The sequence below is a fragment of the Lacerta agilis genome, chromosome 5 (genome assembly GCF_009819535.1).
Source record: "Lacerta agilis isolate rLacAgi1 chromosome 5, rLacAgi1.pri, whole genome shotgun sequence".
NCBI classification, from domain to species: Eukaryota; Metazoa; Chordata; class Lepidosauria; order Squamata; family Lacertidae; genus Lacerta; species Lacerta agilis.
The window spans coordinates 57,058,107-57,081,794 of NC_046316.1; the positions used below are offsets into that span (position 1 = coordinate 57,058,107).

Below are 23,688 nucleotides of genomic sequence, written 5' to 3' on the forward strand. Positions count from 1 at the left end.
GCAGGACTAGGCGAGACCCAATCAATCGAAAGGGGGGAGGGGATGCTTTGCTGCGGCAGCGGAAGCAACACTCCCGACTGAGCCCCCTCAGCGTCGGCGAAAATAGCGGCTCCGGAGGCTACTCCGAGAGGCTCCGCCGCCCCCTCGGCTGCAGGTAACTCGGCGGGTGAGGGGAGAGCTTGTTCTGGGAGCGGGGCGCCAGGGAGAGGCGCCGCTCCCTCTGGCCAAGCCGCTGCCGGGAGTAACTCGAGCTGGGCGACCAAGTCCTCCTTACTCACGACGGCTGCTGGGGGCGTTCGTGGCGGGCGCCGCAGCCTTTTTATTCTCGCTGAACATCCGGGTCCCTGGTCCTGCGCGTCTGTTTCACATAGTGATCAGGGAGGGAAGGGAGGCGGGCCCTGGCTACTCCTGATTAGCCATTACCTGTTTTCCCATTGGTAGTCAGGCGTAGCCTGTGCGGGCTTTCCCATTGGTTGGCAGGTTTTGCTGCCTTCTATGCTGGGCTGGCTCGCCATGGGAAAGTGAGGGGTTCCCATTGGCTGCTCGGAGAAGGGGGGCGGGCTTCGCCCATGCTCTAGTGGGCGGAGCTTATGCCGAGAGGAGAGCTCCGCCCGAAGCGAGTGAAAGGGGAGGGGCCTCGGGAGCCGCCCCTGACCGGCGACGGCGCTGCTCCCTTTGCCGTCTTGTGCTTCGCTCTGCGGCGTCTCCGCTGCTGAGTGTTTGCTTCTCCCGTCAAGATTCCGCACTAAACTTGGCCCGATCGCGCCTGTCTCGGAAGCCAAAAGTTGGAAGCGGCGGATTTGCGGGCGGGTGAGCCGGCCCAGCTGTTGCAAGCGCCGCTGTTATAATCGTATTGATTGTACTGGCCCTTCCACGACCAGCGCAGTTTAGGGTCGGAGGTGCGGGGTGGGGCGGGGCGAGGTATTAGGCTTGCTTCCCAGAACAAGGGGGAAAGAGAGCATCCCCGAATAAGGAGCTGCTCCTGGATTCCCCTAGATCTCGCACTGTGCACGTGCAGTCATTACCCCCCTGATGACTTCATGCTAGCTGCGTTCTGCTGCCAAGCAAGTAATTGAAATGGGTGTTGCGTGCAATTGATGTTAAAAGAGGGAGAAAAACACATGAAAGTTGAATTTAATTTTGTATTGCGGTGTCATAAAGTGTGTTTGGAGTTGATGGAGATGTAGAAGTTACGATCGTGAAGGATGTGAAGACTGATTTAGTCTTCTCTGGCTTGCTACCATCCAGGTGCAGTTTGACTTTATCTCCCATCAGTCCTGCTAATTGGCCATTCCAGCTGTCACTGATGGGAGCTGGAGTTCAGAACTGGTTTATGTGATTACTGATGTCAGGATCCAACACCTACTGGTAACACTCCATTATGCAGCCCAAGATTTGCTTATTCAGGAATAAATTCTCTGTTCAGTGGGGCTTTCTCTTTGGTAAGTGTGCACAGCAGATGCTTAGCTGTTCAGTGTACAGTAGTTGTATTCTATGTAGTTGTACGCTTCCTCTGGTTTCTGCTGGTTATTTCAACAGAAGTACATAGCTGTCAGCCTTTTCCTTTTTGGTGGGAAATTCCCTTATTATAGCATTGGGAAGCAGCAGGGAGGGTTGACAGCTATGCAGAAGTATATAGTAGTTTGTGTAGAACTTTTGAGTTGTTTGGAAGCCCTCTGCCTGAGATCCTGGAAACTAGACAGTAAAGTAAACAATGTTGGTATAATTAGACCAATAGTCTGGTTTTACATTTATAGTCACTTTCAGTGTTGCTATGTAGCTTGCTCAGCTGTTGCACAAAATTAGCTGAATCTTTCTGATTGCATTTCTGCCCTGGTCTTTAAACACCAGGGCAGATATTATTGTGTAGATGATGGTATGTTTGTTTGATGTTCAGTATATGATTAAAATACCTTGATATAGATGTCTAACCTACACAGGTGTTTGGATAGCAACTGTTACTTGCAGATATTACTAATGCTAATATTGAGTCTTGATTTCATAAGTTAATTATAGCTCTGGATTTTTTCAGATAGTTAGTAGAGAAGTCCCAACTTCAAAAAGTTGTAAGGTTAATATACTCTGTACACTTTTGTGGGAATAAGATTCATTGAGCACAGTGGGACTTATTTCTGAGTAAACATAAGTTGGCACTGTAAACATTGGAATTGTGCCAGGCCTATGTATTGCTACTTTATTATTTGCATGTGGTGGTTGTCACTTGAAACTGTGTTACTATTTTTATATTTTGGTATATTAACACACCAATTTTTTTTTATTAAGTTATTGAACTTGGTTGAACTGTTTGAATTTTGGATTTTAACCAGATGAAGAGCTTGCATATCATTTGTGAGTAGCTACTCTGTGCAAACATATGTAGCCTAACTGAATTTGCTGGGATTCCTTAGTAACAAGGGCTTCAGTAATGTGGACGTATGAATTATTTGTAATTCTGTGTGTTCCATAGGTGGAAATGAGTTCTCAGCAGTTTCCCCGTTCCGGACCTCCTCCTACAAGTCTAGGACCAGCTCCTCCTCCAATCTCTACCAGTGGATCTACTGGATTGATAAACCCAACAACTACAGGTAAGGCAACTACAGGATTTGTAGTTGTTCTACTAAGGCTTCAGTATACTTTTTTGGAAGTAAGTTCCATAGAAATCAAAAATAGCATTCCTGTGCTTTGCCTGTTCCTAGCCCTGTTTTCTTTCTAAAATTTCATACATTTTTCTATTTAGTGAGTGATGAACCCAGCCGAGAAATGGAAGTTGCTCCCAGAGATCATGTGGTCCCTGGTGGCTCTCTGCAGTCCCGTGAAGAGAAACAGGAAACAGTGGTAGTCCGGCCATATCCGCAGGTGCAAATGTTGACTCAGCACCATACGGTACAATCTGGTGTGCCAGTTACAGTAGCAGCTCCTCCAGCACATTTAGCTCCAGCAGTGCCACTTTCTTTTTCTGAAGGTCTTATGAAGGTAATGAGAGCACTGTTTTCAAGTATGGAATAGGGGTATTTAATAGCACTAATTTAATGCAATGGCAAAGTTAGCTCAGTTTAGGTTTAAGTTTAAGTGCAACTTTCTCTTCATTTTAGCATGTACTTGTTTATATATTGTAACTGCCTTTGATTCCCTGGGACAGAGAAGGTTGAATACTGTTATCTGGTGCTTTCTAAAAAAAAAAATCTACTGAAACCTTTACCATTGAAGGCAGTCTGACAAGGGACTGGACTAGAACATATGGATGTTCACAGTGATGGAGCAAATATGTTTTCTGTTATGCCAGAGGGGTAGGACTTGAACCAATAGGTTGAAAATACAAGGAAATGCTCCCTATTGGTACAAACTGTGCCTCAGAATGTGGTGGCCCCTCCTTGTTAGATGTTTTTAAGCAGAGGCTGGTAAGCTAACAGTTATGCTATAGCAGCTAATTTTCTGCATTAGCAGGGGGTCTTAAGTGATGTTTTCATGTCCTTTTCAACTCTGAATATATGAAAAATATCCTACTGCTCATCTTTTAAACATGCCACTAAATTCTTCCTGAAAAGTGCTGGGCACACTGGTGATGCCCTTGCAAGAGCATTCTAATTGTCAGCTGTGCTGGCTGGGGTAATGGAAGTTGTGGTACAAAACATCTGGAGGGTACCAGTTGCTGATGGCTTCTCTTTGCCATGCATGAATAAGAACTGTCAGAGGAGGAGGAGGAAGAGGTTCACAGTAGCTAATTGGAAAGAGGCATCTTGTTTCTTGCATCATCTTCCCCGTACATTGAGGCTGGCAGTGAAATGATAATCACTGGGAATCTAAATCCTAAACAGTTTGGCTTAGAGAAAGTACAGCCTCACATGTTTTGAGAGTTGTCTGTCTCTGTTCTAGGGCAACCAGTAGGGAGTTGCATAATTTCAAACCCTAGGCCTGTTTTTTGTTAAGGGAGAGAGAGCAGGATTACAAAAAGTTACAAGGAAATTGGTTTATGGGGTATGTCTGTACAATTATTTGTGTGTCAACTCCCATTAGCTGTCTCCAAGATTAAAGCTTTTTGTACTAGTTACTTGATCTTAAGAAAGCAATATTTCTGCACATAGATTCTGCACATATGATTCTCTTCTGAGGAATAATGTGTATAGAGAAATTCAGTATAATTTAATTAGACTGTGGCTACCAGTAAGTTTGTTACAGGTTTTCTTTTCCCCTCAAGGTAAGATAACTGGTGCATACTTGTATTGTTCTTATTCGTTCTGTTGCCACAAATTTCTAAGAACCACTAGTTGTATCTTTATGTTCTTTGCAGCCTCCCCTGAAGCCTACCATCCCTAGCCGCCCTATTGCACCAGCTCCACCCTCTCCTCTCTCCTGCCCCACCAAAGTACCAGGGCAAGTTACTGTAACAATGGAGAGCAGCATCCCACAGGCCTCTGCTATTCCCGTAGCAACAATCAGTGGACAACAGGTAATCATTTTCTTCTTCTAAAGTAACTCTTTTTGTTTGTTTAAAGTCATGGAAAGCAAACGAAGTACTGTGAACCAGAGTACCTACAGCCTTGGTTTGTATCTCCTATCATAATAATTCATATCTAACCTGTACTTTCAAATGGCTTAACTGTAGTGTGGTTGTATATGAAACATTTCTTGTACATTATATCTAGACAATTTCCCCACACACAACCTGTTACTGTCTGCAGGGACATCCCAGCAATGTGCACCATATCATGACAACCAATGTTCAGATGTCAATAATCCGAAGTAGTGCTCCTGGACCACCATTACACATTGGAGCGTCTCACTTACCTCGAGGTACTTAACATAATACTTTCTTGGAATGATTATGTAATAAACCTATTCTGGACATTGTTTATACTGTGTTTAATGCATGCGTCGATACCTTGGTAGAGTAGCTATAAAGATAATGGCAGCAATCTAAAGTAACATTTTTTAGCTTCTTGGTATTGGGAAAGTGTAGGGTATAACTAGGGTTACAGTAGAATATGGTATGCTGATCCTTTTTAAAAAACAACAACAAAACCCACATCATATGTTTTAGGACAGGGATAGCTAATGCTGACTACAAATCTCATCATCCACAGCCAGCAAGGGCAACAGCTCAACCAGTGGGCAAGGTTGGTGGGAGTTGTAGTCCAGCAACATTTGCAGGACACCATGTTGGCTACCCCTTGTTTAGGATATGTTGTGGATCACATGCTGTCTACATTCTGGGAAAATCCACCATCTCTAACTGCAGTTAACATTAATACTGGTGTCAACTGCAGTTCAGATGAACCAGATTCTTTATATATCAGGGTTAACAAATTGGCTTCAAGCCCTGTTCAAGAGATTAGGCTCAATTCAGTACCCCTGTAAAATAATCTGCAGTTCAAGCCAGCTGGAGAAACTTCACGCATCTGAAGTGAGGAGGGAGCATGTAGCTCCACAGCCTATTCTCTCAATGGTTTATGCAGCTGAGGGATATTGCAGCTACACAACCCTGGTTGATGTTACCACTTTTTCTTTCTTTTATGCAAATTGCTTTGTTTAGCCAGCACTACTAATGGCACTCTTAATTCTTTGTGTCATGCATAAAGAGTTGCGGCCGCTCTTACACTTTTTGAAAAGTGGACTGTCTTAGGGTTTGTCTCAGTTTTACATGGGATTTTCCTCAGGTGCGGCAGCTGCTGCTGTGATGTCCAGTTCTAAAGTGACAACTGTCCTGAGGCCAGCTTCACAGTTGCCAAATGCAGCGACAGCTCAACCAGCGGTTCAGCACATCATTCATCAACCTATCCAGGCAGGTGACAATTGTGCAGTTATGATCGTTATTGCTGTTTTCAGATTCTTCTGGACTTTTCTTAAGTGGGAAACCACTTACAAGAACTGTGAAATCTGACGACTGGTTCTTGTGACTCAAATTCTTCAGCATTGCAGGCCAAGATTTAAAGAACCTGTAAAGGGAGTAAAATAATAATATCCAAAGAGTGAACTTCAGTTAAGAGCTTTCCATTTTGTTTAAAGCCCTCCTGTTAATTGTTGGCTGGCTTTTAACTCCATTTGTGTGCAGTAGTGGCTGGCACAGGTGGGGCTGCATTGCTTTCCTGACTTCCCAGTGCTGCACTTCACTGCCAGTTACCCAGGGGGATAAGCAAGGCAGCAGGGAGCTCAGTGTGGTGCAAGCACATTGTGGAGCCTACCATGCCAAGCTCTGTTTATATGTAAAATAGTTCCTAGTTTGTAAGGTTGCCAACAGTTTTTCTTTATAATTTGTTTACAAAAATGATATACATATTGCTAAGGGAGAAAAATGTGTCCGGCAATCAAATTATCTGACCCTTAGGAGACTCAGAGGTCCATTTTTACAAAGTTTTGTTATGTGCATTTTAGGCAGTGAATTAATTTTTTAGATTATAGGTTGAAAGCCCAAATGTAATACTTTTTCCTTACCTACACAGTCCCGGCCTCCTGTGACAACTTCAAGTACCATCCCTCCTGCTGTAGTAGCAACAGTTTCGGCCACGAGAGCCCAGTCACCTGTTATTACAACAACGACAACACATGCCACAGAAGCTACCCTCAGGTAACCACTACACCCATTAACAGTACAACCATAGATATGTTTATTTGGAAGTAAGTCACTCTGTGCTCAGTGGAGCTTACTCCCTAGTAAATGTGTCTTGGGATTGCTTTCTTAAATAAAAAAGGTATATATACTGATTTAACTGAGGGCCACTTTGCACAATATGGCCATCTAATGGGAGCTGCTTCAAACTGCCTCCCTAGGCGGCTGCTCCAGGAAAGGAGCCATTCTGTGTGCAGCATCTTGCTATGCAGCTCAACTAAGCACCCTTTCACACGGTGGCCATATAATGTGAAACAGCATTGATTGAACTGTCCAGAAGAAATGCTGTTGGTGCATTAATTCATGTAATGCACAATGAAGAAGCCATTCTAAACTCCATTGTGGTGTCTCTTCATAAAATGAGCCGACGGACTGTTAAGTGCTTTCAGAGAAAGAACCTTAGATTGTCTTTTCCAGCCGGCCAACATTGTCAATTCAGCAGCACCCACCTTCTGCACCTATCAGTATTCAGCGCCCTGCACAGCCACGGGATACAGCAACCAGAATTACCCTGCCGTCCCATCCAGCCATAGGAGCACAGAAACAGCAGCTTCACACCATGGCTCAGGTAAATATTATAAGCACAATCAGTGCAGTTTCTTCCATGTTGTTGTATGACTTTTACCGTATGATTTTATAAGGTAGTTGAATGAGGTTTCATGACATGGCATGAAACATATTGTTGGCCTGGACAGGGGGAAGGGAAACTTCCAATCCACAACCCTCTATTCCTAAGTCTGGAGTTTCTTTCCTTTCGGGAACACAGTCTGCCTCCTTGCTTTCTTTAATCTGCCAAGCAAGTCTAGCCTTCCTTTCCTCTTCTAGGCCACTGCTTTTCTACGTGGTGTTTGATATACCTAGCATCTTTCTTTTGCTCAGTCCTCTGGTGTTGCTGTAAGAGGCTTAAAGAGCCCTGTTGGTTCACGGCATCCTGCTGTGCTGTGGCTGATAGTCTAGCTAGCTTGTGGACTCTTGTGAGCTGGTCACTTAGACCAACAATGGGAGCCCATCTACTCCAGCTCCTCTGTAAAGCATCAGATCGGGGGAAGTGCCATCTCTGTTCCAAGATGCCGAAATATGCCAATCATGGTTTCTTGACAGACAACTTTTTCCCCCCTGCAGAAAACAATATTTAGTACTGGTGCTCCAGTGGCAGCAGCAACTGTGGCCCCTATTTTAGCAACCAATACCATTCCTTCGGCAACTACAGCTGGTGAGTATCTACAGCTCAGCATTTCTTCTGTACAAATACAAAAGCCAGTTGTTAGGGTTGACGTATCCTGCTAAAACAAAGCCCTTTATCTCTCATAATTATTGAGTGGCACAATAAAATTAGTGTATGATTTTAACTTGTGATTTTGGAGGCTAGGCACACATGGAAAACACTACCCCAGTTACTGCAGGAGCAGGCTAGAGGTCTAGCTATTCTACAAGGAGCAACAGAAATTTCCCAGCTTAGAAGTTTCCATATTTTTGTTATCTACATTTTCTGTCAAAGGCACAGATCAAAGAATGTTTAATTGCATGTGCACCTTTCTTCCTTTCAGGTTCTGTATCCCACACTCAAGCACCTACAAGTACAATTGTCACAGTGACTATGCCCTCACACTCCTCCCATGCAACGGCTGTGACCACCTCAAACATCCCCGTCGGTAAGAGTGCATTAGTTCTGAGCTTCATTGTCATTTGATCTGTCATTTTATTTTCTGCTGGGGACAGAATGGACTAGGTACATCAGGGGTGAGGAAACTTCTTTGCTTCCCACAGGGCAACTTTGACAGATGTCTGGTCCCACCTACCTGCTGAAAACCCTTGTGTGGGGTTTCCAAGCTTGATAACTACAGCACAATGGGTGTTGTCATCCCTGTGCTTTGCAACCCTCCCTGCACTGCTCCTTTCCACCCATCTTGTTAAAGGTGAAAAGTATCCACACTGGGTGGCTTCAAACAGTAGTGCTGGGCAGGAGAAGCAAGTTCCCCTCCTTGAGCAAGCCATGCTCCTACTACCCATCTTGCTCCAGCGAAGGAACAATCAGTATCTGTTTCCTAGCATGAATCTACTATAGTTTACTTTGTGAATAACTGGGATGTCTTTTTTCACTGTACAGCTAAAGTAGTCCCACAGCAAATTACGCACACTTCCCCTCGCATCCAGTCTGATTACACTGCAGAGAGGAGTAATCTCATTCCTATATCTGGGCACCGGGCATCTCCAAACCCAGTTGCCATGGAAGCTAGAAATGATAACAGGTAACTGAATGAATTTACTCACATAGGATAGGTACTTAATCGTATGTTATATGTAAGGACATCTGCAAAAATATAATGAAATGTGTTTTGATCTCTCAGTTAACTTAAGTATTCAAAGCTATCCTATGCACACACATATCTGAGAGTAAGCCCAATTGAACTTGTTAAGATTAGTTTTTGAATAGATGCATAGGATTGCACCAGCTAAGGCTTTGCATATTTCTGATGAAAGAAGGGCTTGTGGTTTTGGAATGATTTGAACCAATCTGGCTGAAACCAATCTAGGTAACCAAGCCGCAATTTATGCTTCCAGTTCTGTGAGTTATGGACAGTGCGGTTCAAATTCTACAGTTTGTTTAAAAGGGTGTGGATTCAGGGAATTGTCAGGTTCCTGAGAAGCAAATAATGCTGCATGTCAAATTCGACTCCTGCATTTCAGGGCAGCTGTACATTAAGGGAAAGGAGCTGCATTGTTAGGAAGTGGAAATAGTGTCAGGTGTATACATGTTCTCCAGACTACATAGTGACATGAAGTATGTGCAAATGTAGAAGCTCTTTCACTTCACTTCTTCTGTTTGCTCTTGATTGAATTATACCATTCAACATTGTCAGGGTATAGAAAGAGGGTTTGAATTTGGAAGCTTTTTGAGTGTCCTTCCAAGTAGGTAAAGGTGATGGCCCACAAAGAAGCTAGCAAACCAGAACAGTCGATTTAACAAAGGTTAAATAACAATCACGGCTACAGTTCATTTGAAGGCTACAATTATATTGTTGTGTCTAACATTTAATTTATCTTCATTCCTCTAGACAGTCAGTACCTGTTCAATTCCAGTACTTCTTACCAACATATCCACCTCCTTACCCTTTGGCTGCCCACACTTACACACCAATTACCAGCTCTGTATCCACTATACGCCAATATCCTGGTAAGGAATCTCAAAGTCTGATTTACAGAAGAGTTTTAGAGCAGCTACATAAACGAGCTTTCTGCATAAACTTTTCTTTTTTAAGTTCAAAGTGGGGTTCCAAAGTACTTTGGGAAACAAGCAAAGGTTATCTGGGAAATTTAACATTTAAATAATTTAAAAAACCTCTGCAAAGCTTGCTCATGTCAAGATAATGATGAAGCAGATCAGCAAAAGATGTTAGTTGTTTTGCTAAAGACTTCTGGCTTTGCAATGGGATTTTCTCTCTCTCTCCTCTTTCTGGGGCCTCCCCAAATCTGCTCAGGAGAATTGGGGGAATCCCCAGAAAAGACTGGGGGGTGCACAGGGGGCCGAGAAGGAGAGGAAATTCCATTACACAGCTGGAGGTCTTTGTGCCAACAAAACTACTTTGGTGGCTACCACGCATGGTCTGGGTTTTTGTTTTTTTTGACCCCAAACATAGTTGACTGCCAAGGGGAATTTTTAACCTAAATGATTTGGGGAATCATTTTGGGGAAGTTTTTAAGTTTTGGTGATTTGCTGTTCTGAAAAATTGGCATTTTGTAATTACTGTACTCTCAAATTGACTTGTTTGTTTCCTGTGATTTGTATTGCAATGGCTACTGCTACAAACAATAACAAAAATCCTCCTGACAGTCCTCTTCCACCCTTCTCTTGGATGTCCTGTTGTTTTTTGAAACGGGGGTTTGCTGTTAAATCTAAACTGGCAAATTGAGGTTTGTGCAAGCTCTCCAAACCAGGACAGACAATGTGAAATAACTTCTAATAGCTTGGCAATTGAGGTGAAAGTTTAACTGGCAAGTCTGATTTGTGTTCTCAGCCAGTGTATTACATGAGCTCCACATTTACAGGGTTCAGCTGCTCTATTCCAAACTATTGGTGTGTCATCCAGTAATAACCACTTTTAAATTACTTCAGCTAATCAGAAAAGTTGTGATAGCTAGACCCTAGCTGTGAAATGGCCATATGTTTTCTTTGGAGTATTGGAATAGATCTTTTTCTTAGCACATATAACCTCAACAGTGCACATGAGAATTATTATAATTCAGCTTTAGCATTATGAAGCCACTGTTGCTACTGTATAAGCGTAATGCTGGAATGGCTGGCTTATGAATCTTATTTAATCTGTTGGCATCTTCAACAGGACCACAGATGTGCGCATAAACTACAAGCATTTAAATACAAAATCTAACAATGCTGCATGGCAACACAAGATAATAAATTGGCTGTTTTGTGTGGAAGTAATTAAGTCTATTGTTTGGTATTTCCAGTTTCAGCTCAGGCGCCAAATTCTGCCATAGCAGCTCAGACTGGAGTAGGAGTGGCCTCCACAGTTCATCTAAATCCCATGCAGCTGATGACAGTGGATGCATCTCACGCCCGTCATATTCAGGGCATCCAGTCTGCACCAATTGGTGCACAGGGCATACAACCAGCACCCATCAGTGCACAAGGAATACAGTCTGCGCCAATTGGAACCCAAGGGCTACATCCAGCTGCCCCAATTGGCACACAGGGTCTTCAGACTGCACCAATGGGTGCTCAACAGCCACAAACTGAGACCAAGACATCAGGTAACTAGCCAAGAATGCTTGTGTTGCGAGCAAAATTGTCCATAACTATTCCTCTTGGGGTTTGTTTTTTAATTAGTCATGTAATTTGGCTGCAATACTACTATGAACACCTACTTGGAAATGCATAGGTTTGGGCTGTCACTAACGTGGACACCTGCCATTTCTGTTTCTGAATCAAACACACTGCTAGAGCCACTTAAACATTTTATTTTGTTTACCAGATACTCTGGTAAGTAAAAAGTATCTGCTGTTCCCTATCTCCTAGCAAAAATATATGATCAAGTTTGTGGGTGGTTTTCTTAAGCTACGGCTAATTAGAGTTTTAAACCTGTGTATACATTTTTGAAGGGACGCGGGTGGCGCTGTGGTCTAAACCAGTGTTTTTCAACCTTTTTTGGGCAAAGGCACACTTGTTTCATGAAAAAAATCACAAGGCACACCACCATTAGAAAATGTTAAAAAAATTAACTCTGTGCCTATATTGACTATATATAAAGTAATTTTTCAATTTTTCCCACGGCACACCAGGCAACATCTCGCGGCACACTAGTGTGCCGCGGAACAGTGGTTGAAAAACACTGGTCTAAACCACAGAGCCTAGGGCTTGCCGATCAGAAGGTCGGTGGTTCGAATCCCCGTGACGGGGTGAGCTCCTGTTGCTCGGTCCCAGCTCCTGCCCACCTAGCAGTTTGAAAGCACATCAAAGTGCAAATAGATAAATAGGTACCACTCTGGCAGGAAGGTAAACGGCGTTTCCATGCACTGCTCTGATTTGCCAGAAGTGGCTTAGTCATGCTGGCCACATGACCCGGAAGCTGTCTGCGGACAAACGCCAGCTCCCTCGGCCTATAGAGTGAGATGAGCACGCAACCCCAGAATTGTCCACGACTGACCTAACGATCAGGGGTACTTTTACCTTTACCTTTTATACATTTTTGAGAGAGCCCCATTGAACACCTTGAGTTAACGTTTGTAGAACTGAGCAGCAGATAGCTTTAAAACACAAGCCTGATATCCAATTTTGGTTATATTCTTAGTAGATCAATTTAAAAAGATTGACTTAAGTCTATTGAGTTCAGTGGTTCTGCTCCTGAGTATGATTTGGATGGCTGTCTCCTTAAATTTGCATTTGTTGAGCAAGCATAGAATGGAACAACATTTCTACTTCTTATTTTAAGAGAAACAGCATCTGGTTAAATTTCTCTTGCTTTTGTCTGCTACCTCCTTATAACCTTTTTGTTCCTTCCATCAGTGGTCTTGGCAGATGGAGCCACTATTATGGCCAATCCAATCAGCAATACATTCAACACTGCTCCAGCTTCAACTACAGTGGTACAAACCCATAGTCAGAATGCCAGTTCTAGTACACCAGCCCAGGGTTCATCCCCTCGCCCAAGCATTCTCCGGAAGAAACCCACTACAGATGGGTGAGTAAAATTGCAGTTGCTTTGATAATGTGCAATCTGCTTGCCACTGTACAAGAAATAGTGTTGTATCTTATAAAACCATCCTGTTGGTGCATTGGATTTGTGCCTGCACAACGGGATTTCCTCTTCCCCCCCCCCAATGTCTTCTGTGGGTTCTCCAGTCCTCTGTAGGAGACCAGGCAATTTCTAAAAACTTGCCACTGTAGGGGGCAACGGTATTTCTTCAGGAAGTAATTTTCATAGTCTAGAGTAAGCGGTGCAGGGAGCATTACAGAAAATGCCTTGTCTCATGTCAGCAACCTCCTAGCATTTTATGGGTGTGGGACCATAAGCAGGGCCTCAGTGCTGACTTCAATGCACAAGTTGGACAGCATAGGGAGAGCTGTTCTTTTAGATAACTAGGTACCAGGTCGTTTAGGGCTTTATATGCTAATAGCAGAACTTTGAAGGAGGCCCAGTAACTCACAAGCAGCCAGTGCAGAGCCTTAGGAATTAGTGTTACATGGCCCAGGCTGTCCGGCAGCATTCTGCACCAGCTGTAGTTTTGGAACCACCTACAAGGAAAGAGCTCTGTCACCTGTGTTTGGTCAAACCCGCTTTACATCTTAAGTAATTATGCTCTAGCCATCTTCCAACATGTTTTGTTGCCCAAAGCCTCTTGGGAAACCAGGACTGGAGAGGGCCCCTAGGTGCAATTGTGTCAGTGGCCTATATCATCTTGCTTTTCCACAGCAAGACTAGGGTCTTGACAGGAGAGGCAGCTGTTCTGTTTGGAAAATTTCCCAGCGCATCTTTTGGATTCCATTAATCTGCTGGAGCGAACGATTCTAATCAACCCCCCCAGCTGGAGCCTATATAGGATAAATACAGTAGAAGAGAACAATAGTACACCACTTTAAAATTAAGCACCCTTGGCAACTATTGTAATAGTTTTGCTTTTCAGAAACTACTATATTCATGGCTATTTTGCAGGTTGGCGGTTAGGAAAAGCCTCATCCCTCCGCAGCCATCTGAGGTATCTGGCACTCGAGTGGAAAGCTCTATGAGGAGTGCATCTGGATCGCCAAGACCAGCTGGGTAAGATTTCATAATAAAAAGATATGTAAAGCATTCCAAGTATTGTAATTCTAACTTGGCAAAAAAGATGCTCTTACCCATTGCAAAATAATAAGCTCCGTGGAGACAGCTGGTGCATGCATACTTCTGGGTAAATGGGAGTTCAGTGAAATATTCAGTGATGATCACTGAGCTGTGCAAGCAGATTAGGACTTGGGGAACATAAAATAGGGAGCTATTTTAAGAGTATTGAATTAGTTTTTCTCAGATAACTACAATATGCACATATTGGCCATGTTCAGATATAAGCCTGTCCATAGCCATAGTTAGGCAAGATAGTATTGCCAGTGAGCCATATGATGCTGCCTACAGTTTTAGCACTCCTCGGTTTTTCTCTCCCCTTCTTTGAGTGGGAAAACAAACCACAGAGCAGGCGGCTTAGTGGATCAGACAAAAATGTGTTGTCCAAAATGGGGTCCAGTGTACTGGGGATCATCTGTGTTAAAATGTATTCTTAGCTTGATGGTTTTTAGCATGTAAATTTGACTGGCTTACTGTCAAATTCTGTCCAAACCAGTGCTCCTGGTTCCTTTCTGCATTTGAAAAAACATGACAAGGAAGCCAATGTTCTTGGTATCCTGAATGTGATTTCTTTGGGGGAAACAAATCAAAGGTTCTGATTCAGGCATAATGCTAAAACCTCTTTCATTTTGGACCTCATTTTTTGATACAGCACTGGAACCCTAAGCTTGTTGCTTTCTGATGTTTTTTACATGGTATTGTCAAGATTCTGAAGAAAAGGCATTAAACTCGGTGACTTTATTTCACCATTTCTGGTGGGCTTGTACTACCTAGATTCTGGAAACCCAGACTTCCATCTACTTATGTGATGTCGCCATATTGTAAGATATGTTTCTAGAAAACTGCAAAACAACACCAGAACAAAATTAATCTTTCAGAGGTTCTGCATTTCTATACAGTTATGGTAGTAGGATCTTGAATAAGTGAACCTGCTAACTTTTTCCTTTTTTGTTTTGTTTTGTTTCATCTAGTGCCAAGCCAAAACCAGAAATCCATGTATCTATGGCCACTCCAGTGACTGTATCTGTGGAGGCAGTATCGATTCAGAGCAATGAACCACCTCCAATTGCAGTCCCCACTTCCCAGCAGCCACCAGCTGCCATTCCAACCATCATCACAGCAGCTAGTCCACCTTCGCAGCCCACAGCTGCCCTGTCAACCATTCCAGGAACTGTTCCTGCTGCTGCACCGACTTCAGCCACAATTGTGGCAGCTCCTCCACCTCCACCAGCCATGGGTGGCGTCCTCTCTACAGTATTGGGCCCCGTTGTACCAGAGATAAAAATAAAAGAGGAAGTGGAACCCATGGATATAATGCGCCCAGTCTCAGGTAGATTTCTGCTTAAGCAATTACAAATGAGATGCTCAAAGTAGGTACAAAAGCCCCACAGCATCTCCTGCAGAGTGGCAGATGATAATTAGAAAGATTGGTAGCTGCTTCGTTTTAAATTATATTTTGTTTGATTTTAGTACTGAGGTTCAGAGTTTATTAAGAGCAGGGCCGTAGCTAGCATGTCACTGAAAACTACAAGAGTTGCATAGTTAAAATGGCAGGTGGAAATAAAATAATACAGTGGTACCTCTGGTTATGAGCTTAATTTGTTCCGGAGGTCCGTTCTTAAGCTGAAACCATTCTTATCCTGAGGCATGCTTTTGCTAATGGGGTTCCCACTGTGCACGTGCATCCTGGGGCAAAGCTCGCAACCAGGAGCAGCTACTTCCGGGTTAGCAGAGTTCGTAACCAGAGGCGTTCGTAACCAGAGGTACCACTGTACACTTGCTATTAAAGTTTGTGGAGATCAAACGTTAATGGTTAATTCTGCTCTGCTCTGCACAGTTGTGCAGCCTTATAGTGAGAAGCCTCTCTTCAAGGCTTTCACTCTTAAATTCAATTTGTTAAGGAATTTCCTGTAAGTTACTTTTGCCATAGTAGTTTGCATGTCAAACACAAACTGCCAATCGATTGCACTAAGGGTGCCTTGCAGCTTTATTGGGAACTAAAAGAGCCCATAGTAACCATAATCCCAGAAAAAAAGAGATCAGGGAGCATTGAAACAATAGACTTCGTTTGCTTAGCTCTGCTCACTCTTATTCATGACGTAAGGCTAAACCATTCAAAAGAAAATCAGGAGAAAAGGATATATATAAAAGCTCTAAGATCCTTGAGAGGAGGGACTCCAGGAAAACACAATGTTCTCCTCTTACAAAGGCACTGCACTGGCAGTTAGCATCTGGTCTCTAGCATTGCAGTCTTTGGAAGACAAGAGTGTTGGATCTAGAGCTGCCTTTGTTTTACCTGTCATTCTCTTAAAACATGTCCCTTCCTGTCTTCTCTTTCAGCAGTTCCTCCATTGACTACAAATACTGTCCCCCCATCTCTTACACTGCTGGCCAACAACCTTTCAGTGCCCTCAAGTGACTTGCCACCTGGTGCCTCTCCAAGGAAAAAACCACGAAAGCAGCAGCACATAATCTCTACAGAGGAAGGGGATATGATGGAGACTAATAGCACTGATGATGAGAAATCCACTACCAAAAGCTTGCTGGTAAAAGCAGAGAAGCGCAAATCACCTCCAAAAGAATATATAGGTGAATGGAAATAAATAAATTAAATAATTGGTTGTTTGGTTGTCATCTTCTCCAAGTAATACCCACCCACCCAAAATTGGAAGATTGCCACTAGAAAAGGAATTTGAGCTAAAAACGATCAACTTCGGGTCTGTCCGTCCCCCACAAAGATCAGTTTTTCGTGGCAGATTATTATGGGGGGGCAGCTGTTGGAGTTGAATTAATCTCCAATTCAAAGAATGCCGGCCCTATTGTGGGATCGCATTTTCTTTCCTAGCTCAAAATGCAAGCACCTTAGAGGTTTTAGTTATTTTTCTCAATCTTGCTTTAGATGAAGAAGGTGTGAGGTATGTGCCTGTACGTCCTCGGCCACCCATAACACTGCTTCGCCACTATCGCAACCCATGGAAAGCTGCCTATCATCACTTTCAGCGGTATAGTGATGTCAGAGTGAAAGGTATGTCTTCCTGTCATTACATTTTGCATGGGTCGGTGAACAGATGTGTTACAATATTAGACAGGTGTCTACTTGCAAACATTTAACCTCTAATAAAGGATCTGCAGCGAATTGCCTAGAAACATATCCACCATCTAAAGCCACTGTAATATTTGTACTGCAGAGGCAGTACTAATACATATCTGTTTTCCTATTGTTACTGAGGTTTAGTTATACATAAGGTATTAGAGAACCTCAGCTGACAGGAAATAGTCCCCATATAGTTGCTTGCTCTCTCTATGTGAGTCTGACTAGCAAAATGAATTATGCAAGAAAAGTGGGTGCAAGGAGACTTGCTTACTTTGCATTATGTATTTATTGAATTAGACTTTTGGGTTTCTACATATGTAGTCCCTGGCTATTAGACAAACTAAGTTTACCAACACTTGAATACAAAGATTCAAAGCAAGCCCCACTCCACCCCTGTTCAGATCACAAAATTTGGCTGTTGCATTATTGCACATCTGACCCTGGGTCCCTGTTTCTGCATTCTACCAACATCTGTGGTCAGGTTTCACATGCCAGGTACACAAATGACTGCTGCAATAAACCTAGTACTTCTGTAGCTCAAGGAATAAGGTACATTTCACCTTTTAAAAACTCATTATTTGCTTGTGTCTCGTATTTTTGACTCTTGTTCTAGAAGAGAAGAAGGCTATGCTGCAAGAGATCGCTAATCAGAAAGGTGTATCCTGCCGTGCTCAGGGGTGGAAGGTCCACCTTTGCGCAGCACAGCTATTACAGCTGGTAAGTGGGGAAAATGGGATAGTTTCATATAAAATGAGGAAGAAATTCATCCAAGAAAAGCCTTAGCCCAGGAAGCTTTCTGAAAGGTGATACAAAACTATATACATATATATACAAATATATCATTTATATTTTTAAAAATTACCACCAGATTGATAAGACGATTGGAATTGGATTCCCTTCAAGATTGAGAGATATGTTGTAGGTTGCAATTGAGTATATGTATACCAGGTATGAATGGAGGGTTTGATCCAGGCATAAGAACTGATGCATTTTATACAGATGCTCAAAACTGGCAAATCCCTCCCTCTGGCGCACAGATGTGAAGGAGTGTCTGGGATTGTGCTGCTGACTTGAGGAGGCAGCACTGTTCCACATTCCTGGATGTTTCTATTTCTGGTGGGGGGTGATGTAGGTGCTTTGTATTCTAGCACCAAGCTCCCAAGGCCATGAGGAGTACTATGGAAATATGACATTATATTGTGTATGTAATTTAGGAGTACTGGGGCTGCTGATGGTGTGTGAAACGAGGTTTTGATATAAGAGGTGATGGTAAGAGGACTAGAACCTCAAAGCATATCTTTCACAGGCATCGGATGACGGTTACAGTGGTACCTCGCAAGACGAATGCCTCGCAAGACGAAAAACCCGCTAGACGAAAGAGTTTTGCGATTTTTGAGGTGACTCGCAAAACGAATTTTTTAATGGCCGTGACTCACAAAACGAAGCATTCGTCTTGCACGGTACCACTGTAAGAAAAAGCCGGAACCTGCTGCTGCAAGGAGAGCGGCAGCGGCGGCGGGAACCGGAAGCAGCAGCTCGGCTCCCCGCAAACCCCAGAACACTCACCGCTCCGGGAGGCAGGTAGCCTTGGCTTCTCCCTTACTGCGGCCCCTGCTCCCCACACCCAGCTTTCTCCTGCTGCCGCCAGCTCACTCGCCGCTCTCGCCGCCCTTCTTGGCTGTGGCTTGGGGAGAGCGAGTGGCGAGCGAGGGAAGACACAACTGCCTCTCCTTCTCCGTTGCCGCTGCCTCCTTCGTTTCCCACCATGGCTGAGGCTCCTCAGCCCGTGGAGGCTCCGGCCAGGGCCGCTTCTCCGCCCTGCTGCGGGCGGGTGGCCGCGGCCCTTTGCCCCTCGTCGCCTGGAGGAGTCCTGCTCAGCCTGCTGGAGGCGGCGGAGAGGGCTTCGAGGCCCTCCCCACTCCTCTCCCTGCTTGCCGCTCGCTCTCCTCGCATGCAAACCATGCTTACCGATCGCCCTTCATCCTCTCCACTCATCTCCCCGCTTGCCGATCGCCCTCCTCGCATGCAAACCATGCTTACCGATCGCCCTTCGTCCTCTCCACTCCTCGCCCTGCTTGCCGATCGCCCTCTGCGCTTGCTATCCATGCTTACCGATCGCCCTTCGTCCTCTCCACTCCTCTCCCTGCTTGCCGATCGCCCTCTGCGCTTGCTATCCATGCTTACCGATCGCCGTTCGTCCTCCCCACTCCTCTCCCTGCTTGCCGATCGCCCTCCTCGCATGCAAACCATGCTTACCGATCGCCCTTCGTCCTCTCCACTCATCTCCCCGCTTGCCGATCGCCCTCCTCGCATGCAAACCATGCTTACCAATCGCCCTTCGTCCTCTCCACTCCTCTCCTCGCTTGCCGCTCGCCCTCCGCGCTTGCTATCCATGCTTACCGATCGCCCTTCGTCCTCCCCACTCCTCTCCCTGCTTGCCGATCGCCCTCCTCGCATGCAAACCATGCTTACCGATCACCCTTCGTCCTCTCCACTCCTCTTCCTGCTTGCCGATCGCCCTCCTCGCATGCAAACCATGCTTACCGATCGCCCTTCGTCCTCTCCACTCCTCTCCCTGCTTGCCGATCGCCCTCCTCGCATGCAAACCATGCTTACCGATCACCCTTCGTCCTCTCCACTCCTCTCCTCGCTTGCCGCTCGCCCTCCTCGCATGCAAACCATGCTTACCGATCACCCTTCGTCCTCTCCACTCCTCTCCTCGCTTGCCGCTCGCCCTCCTCGCATGCAAACCATGCTTACCGATCACCCTTCGTCCTCTCCACTCCTCTCCTCGCTTGCCGCTCGCCCTCCTCGCATGCAAACCATGCTTACCGATCACCCTTCGTCCTCTCCACTCCTCTCCTCCCTTGCCGATCGCCCTCCTCGCATGCAAACCATGCTTACCGATCACCCTTCGTCCTCTCCACTCCTCTCCTCCCTTGCCGATCGCCCTCCTCGCATGCAAACCATGCTTACCGATCACCCTTCGTCCTCTCCACTCCTCTCCTCGCTTGCCGCTCGCCCTCCGCGCTTGCTATCCATGCTTACCGATCGCCGTTCGTCCTCCCCACTCCTCTCCCTGCTTGCCGATCGCCCTCCTCGCATGCAAACCATGCTTACCGATCGCCCTTCGTCCTCTCCACTCCTCTCCCTGCTTGCCGATCGCCCTCCTCGCATGCAAACCATGCTTACCGATCGCCCTTCGTCCTCTCCACTCCTCTCCCTGCTTGCCGATCGCCCTCCTCGCATGCAAACCATGCTTACCGATCGCCGTTCGTCCTCTCCACTCCTCTCCCTGCTTGCCGATCGCCCTCCGCGCTTGCTATCCATGCTTACCGATCGCCCTTCGTCCTCCCCACTCATCTCCCCGCTTGCCGCTCGCCCTCCTCGCATGCAAACCATGCTTACCGATCGCCCTTCGTCCTCCCCACTCATCTCCCCGCTTGCCGCTCGCCCTCCTCGCATGCAAACCATGCTTACCGATCGCCCTTCGTCCTCTCCACTCATCTCCCCGCTTGCCGCTCGCCCTCTGCGCTTGCTATCCATGCTTACCGATCGCCCTTCGTCCTCCCCACTCATCTCCCCGCTTGCCGCTCGCCCTCCTCGCATGCAAACCATGCTTACCGATCGCCCTTCGTCCTCCCCACTCATCTCCCCGCTTGCCGCTCGCCCTCCTCACATGCAAACCATGCTTACCGATCACCCTTCGTCCTCTCCACTCCTCTCCTCGCTTGCCGCTCGCCCTCCGCGCTTGCTATCCATGCTTACCGATCGCCGTTCATCCTCCCCACTCCTCTCCCCGCTTGCCGCTCGCCCTCCTGGCTTGCTCTCCTCGCTCGCTGGCAGGAGGTTCTGGCTGGGCCCAGCCAGGCCCAACCCCTCCCTACTGCTGCCAGCAACAAGCCCGGACTTTTTCCCCATAGGAACGCATTGATTAAATTTCAATGCATTCCTATGAGAAACCGTGCCTCGCAAGACGAAAGTTCCGCAAGACGAAAAGACTTGCAGAACGAATTAATTTCGTCTTGCGAGGTACCACTGTACTTGTAAAGAGGGAGTTACTGTTATACTGCATTGTAAGAAGCATAGACTAGGATCCATGTTTCCTCATTCTGAAGTGGGACACCCCTGCTTCATTTTCATTTCAGAGAGCATCCCACTGCAGTTGTAATAAAGACTGAATCTTTTGAAAGCAGTTGTATGAGCAGATTTAATTTTTATAGCTTATGTAGCCCTTGATATGAAACGGTGTGAAAATGTTAGGTGTTTTTGCCAAATTCTAATATTTTATAGACCAACCTGGAGCACGATGTGTATGAACGACTCACCTCCCTGCAAGAAGGGATCATTCCCAAGAAAAAGGCAGCAACTGATGATGATTTGCACCGAATAAATGAACTGATACAGGTAAAGGCTTATTGTTCATTCTTTCAGTTTGGTGATTTGCAATTGATATTTTTTTTCTTAATTTAAATGGTGGGACATGTTTTTTTAAACGTGAAACGAACTGTTAAAAGAGGGAAGTAGAAAATGAAGCAGACTAAACAAATCGCACAGTATTTTGCTATAGCCACTCAAAATAGTAACCTATTAAAAAATAACACATGGTTCTTTTTAAAAAATGAATAATTTGGGATGTATTTAAATACTACAACAAAGAGAAAATAGATATTCACTGGTTCCATGGTTCCGTGTATCATTCAAAGCCTGAGCATAATATATAATTTCTAAAAGTGAGAGGACACAGACACACTGGGGGGTGGGGGAGGGGAGGGGAGAGACAGAGAGAGAAGAAGAACTAGCCCATTAGTCTTTTTTTTTAAAAAAAATGCTCTTCAAACACTGATGGAAGGCCAGTGCATTGACACACTGAATTATTCCTTTAGAAAGTGCATGCATCCAGAGTATATAACTTCACAATAAAGAGTAGATACATGCATAGTTTATTACACTTAACATTTTATCTTTTTAATCTGGAAAGAATATGCATTGATCTGTTTCTATTGGGCTGCTTTGGACATATTTTTAAACTGTGATTTAGTATTGTGTGCATAAACCTTTGGCTTCTGCACTTCCATCCTCTTTGCGGCAGCCATAAGGAAGATACCCATTTTTAATTAACTGCAGTTTAGTATTCCATTCAAACTCTAAATTATGGTTAATATTAATTATGGTTAGGGAAACAAGCCAACTTAATCAACCATGGTTTGAATTTGGCTTGTTTCCCTAAACCATAATTAAAAATAACAGTTGATCCAGGTTTGGACATGACTCTCCTCCTTGCCGCCATGCAAGCAACACTAAATTCAGCATTGCATCCAAATGAGGTTGCTTTTGCCTTGAAAGTTCACCATTATTACTATGTGTCTTGAAATGCAAAATGTCTCTCACATAATACATTTGATGTAGAGAATCTAATTTCTTAGATTATTATTAGCAGAAAGTGGAAACATACTTGTTCATCTGTTCTTAAACGGCTGTTTGTTTTAAAAAAATTTAGGTCATATACTATCTGACATTTCAGTGTGGTTGTTTAAAGATGACTTGTGTGCCTATGAGGCATTCAGCTGTTTAATATCAGTCCTGTGTTGTGTTTCAGGGGAATATGCAGAGATGTAAGCTCGTAATGGATCAAATAAATGAAGCTCGAGAATCCATGCTAAAGGTCTTGGATCACAAAGAGCGTGTTCTGAAGCTTCTCAATAAGAATGGAACTGTCAAGAAAGTATCCAAATTGAAGAGAAAAGAAAAAGTCTAGAGCCAGAGGTATAAAGACTCTGGAAACAAAGGTTGTACAGAACAGTGTTAAGGCTCTTTTAATTGGGGGTTTGTTTTAGAGAGCTACATCTGAGTAAGAAGGACGATGGATGGATACGTTGGAGCCCAGTGACCTTAAGGGATGATTATTGATCTATCAAAGGAACAAAGATTTTTCTCAGGCTTGTCCCTGTTTAAACTCTTCACAGTCACATTTTGTTTAGCCCTCTTGATGTGCCAGTGCCTATTAATTGGAACCATTGATGCAAACGTGATAGACAGTCCCTGCCCTTCCATCCTACAGTTTTAGAGATAACTTCACAGGTTTGTACAATGGATTCTGCAGCAGACCTCAAGAACCATCTATCTTCAAACTGTTTGGAGATGACACTACTTCCACGTAGCCAACTCAGTTTTTTGCTCCTTAAGATCTTGCAGTGGCTAGACAGCCTTCATAAACCCAGTGCCACTTGCACTGGTGGTTCTGCTACATTTAGAATCTTAAGTGGTTCTGAAGTCTCTAGCTGTCTATTTTTTAAAAAATACATTTCAAAGTGATTTGTAGTGTTGTGGAGTGTGTGCGTGTGCCCATGTTGGTGCTCTGGGATATTGTTTTCAAAGTACTCTCATACAGCGCAGTACTTCCTGTAGCTGGTGTGATGCTCTTCATTGTGTTACATACAATTTGTGCTATATGACATCCTGGAAACATGAATAAAGGATTTGGAGGATTTTGTATAATAAGAGGTGCATCTAATTCTGTGCTACAGATCCCAGCAAAGAAAAGTCAGATAAGAACTATAGGGAAGTAGCTGCTTTCCTTCAGAACATTAAAAAAGAACAGATTGGTAATATGGACAACAATTACACTTTTAGCAATCTAGGTTAAACATATTTTC

At 44.5% G+C, this 23,688-nt stretch overlaps 1 protein-coding gene across 4 annotated transcripts; it reads left to right on the forward strand.

Moving 5' to 3' along the window:
* SAP130 (Sin3A associated protein 130) lies at positions 1-23,533 on the forward strand. 4 transcript variants are annotated; one of them, XM_033149966.1, is made up of 21 exons: positions 1-154; positions 2,468-2,585; positions 2,738-2,973; positions 4,289-4,447; positions 4,680-4,791; positions 5,655-5,779; positions 6,438-6,562; positions 7,022-7,172; positions 7,727-7,817; positions 8,152-8,256; positions 8,712-8,853; positions 9,661-9,779; positions 11,072-11,374; positions 12,627-12,801; positions 13,774-13,878; positions 14,910-15,268; positions 16,279-16,527; positions 16,838-16,963; positions 17,646-17,749; positions 21,326-21,439; positions 22,632-23,533. In XM_033149966.1, the coding sequence occupies exons 2-21, from the start codon at positions 2,474-2,476 to the stop codon at positions 22,788-22,790; spliced, it is 3,171 nt and encodes a 1,056-aa protein (XP_033005857.1). In that variant the 5' UTR covers positions 1-154; positions 2,468-2,473; the 3' UTR covers positions 22,791-23,533. The 4 variants fall into 4 exon arrangements, with proteins under 4 accessions (XP_033005857.1, XP_033005859.1, XP_033005858.1 ...); XM_033149968.1 differs by having other exon boundaries at positions 17,649-17,749; XM_033149967.1 differs by having other exon boundaries at positions 16,282-16,527.
* The last annotated feature ends 155 nt before the right edge of the window (positions 23,534-23,688 follow it).

Excerpts from the sequence above, each read along its gene's own strand:
- SAP130 (XM_033149966.1), top strand. The coding sequence starts at position 2,474 with ATGAGTTCTCAGCAGTTTCCCCGTTCCGGACCTCCTCCTACAAGTCTA. Across the intron at positions 9,780-11,071 it reads CACTATACGCCAATATCCTG|TTTCAGCTCAGGCGCCAAAT; the intron begins GTAAGGAATCTC and ends TGGTATTTCCAG. Across the intron at positions 17,750-21,325 it reads CAGCACAGCTATTACAGCTG|ACCAACCTGGAGCACGATGT; the intron begins GTAAGTGGGGAA and ends AATATTTTATAG.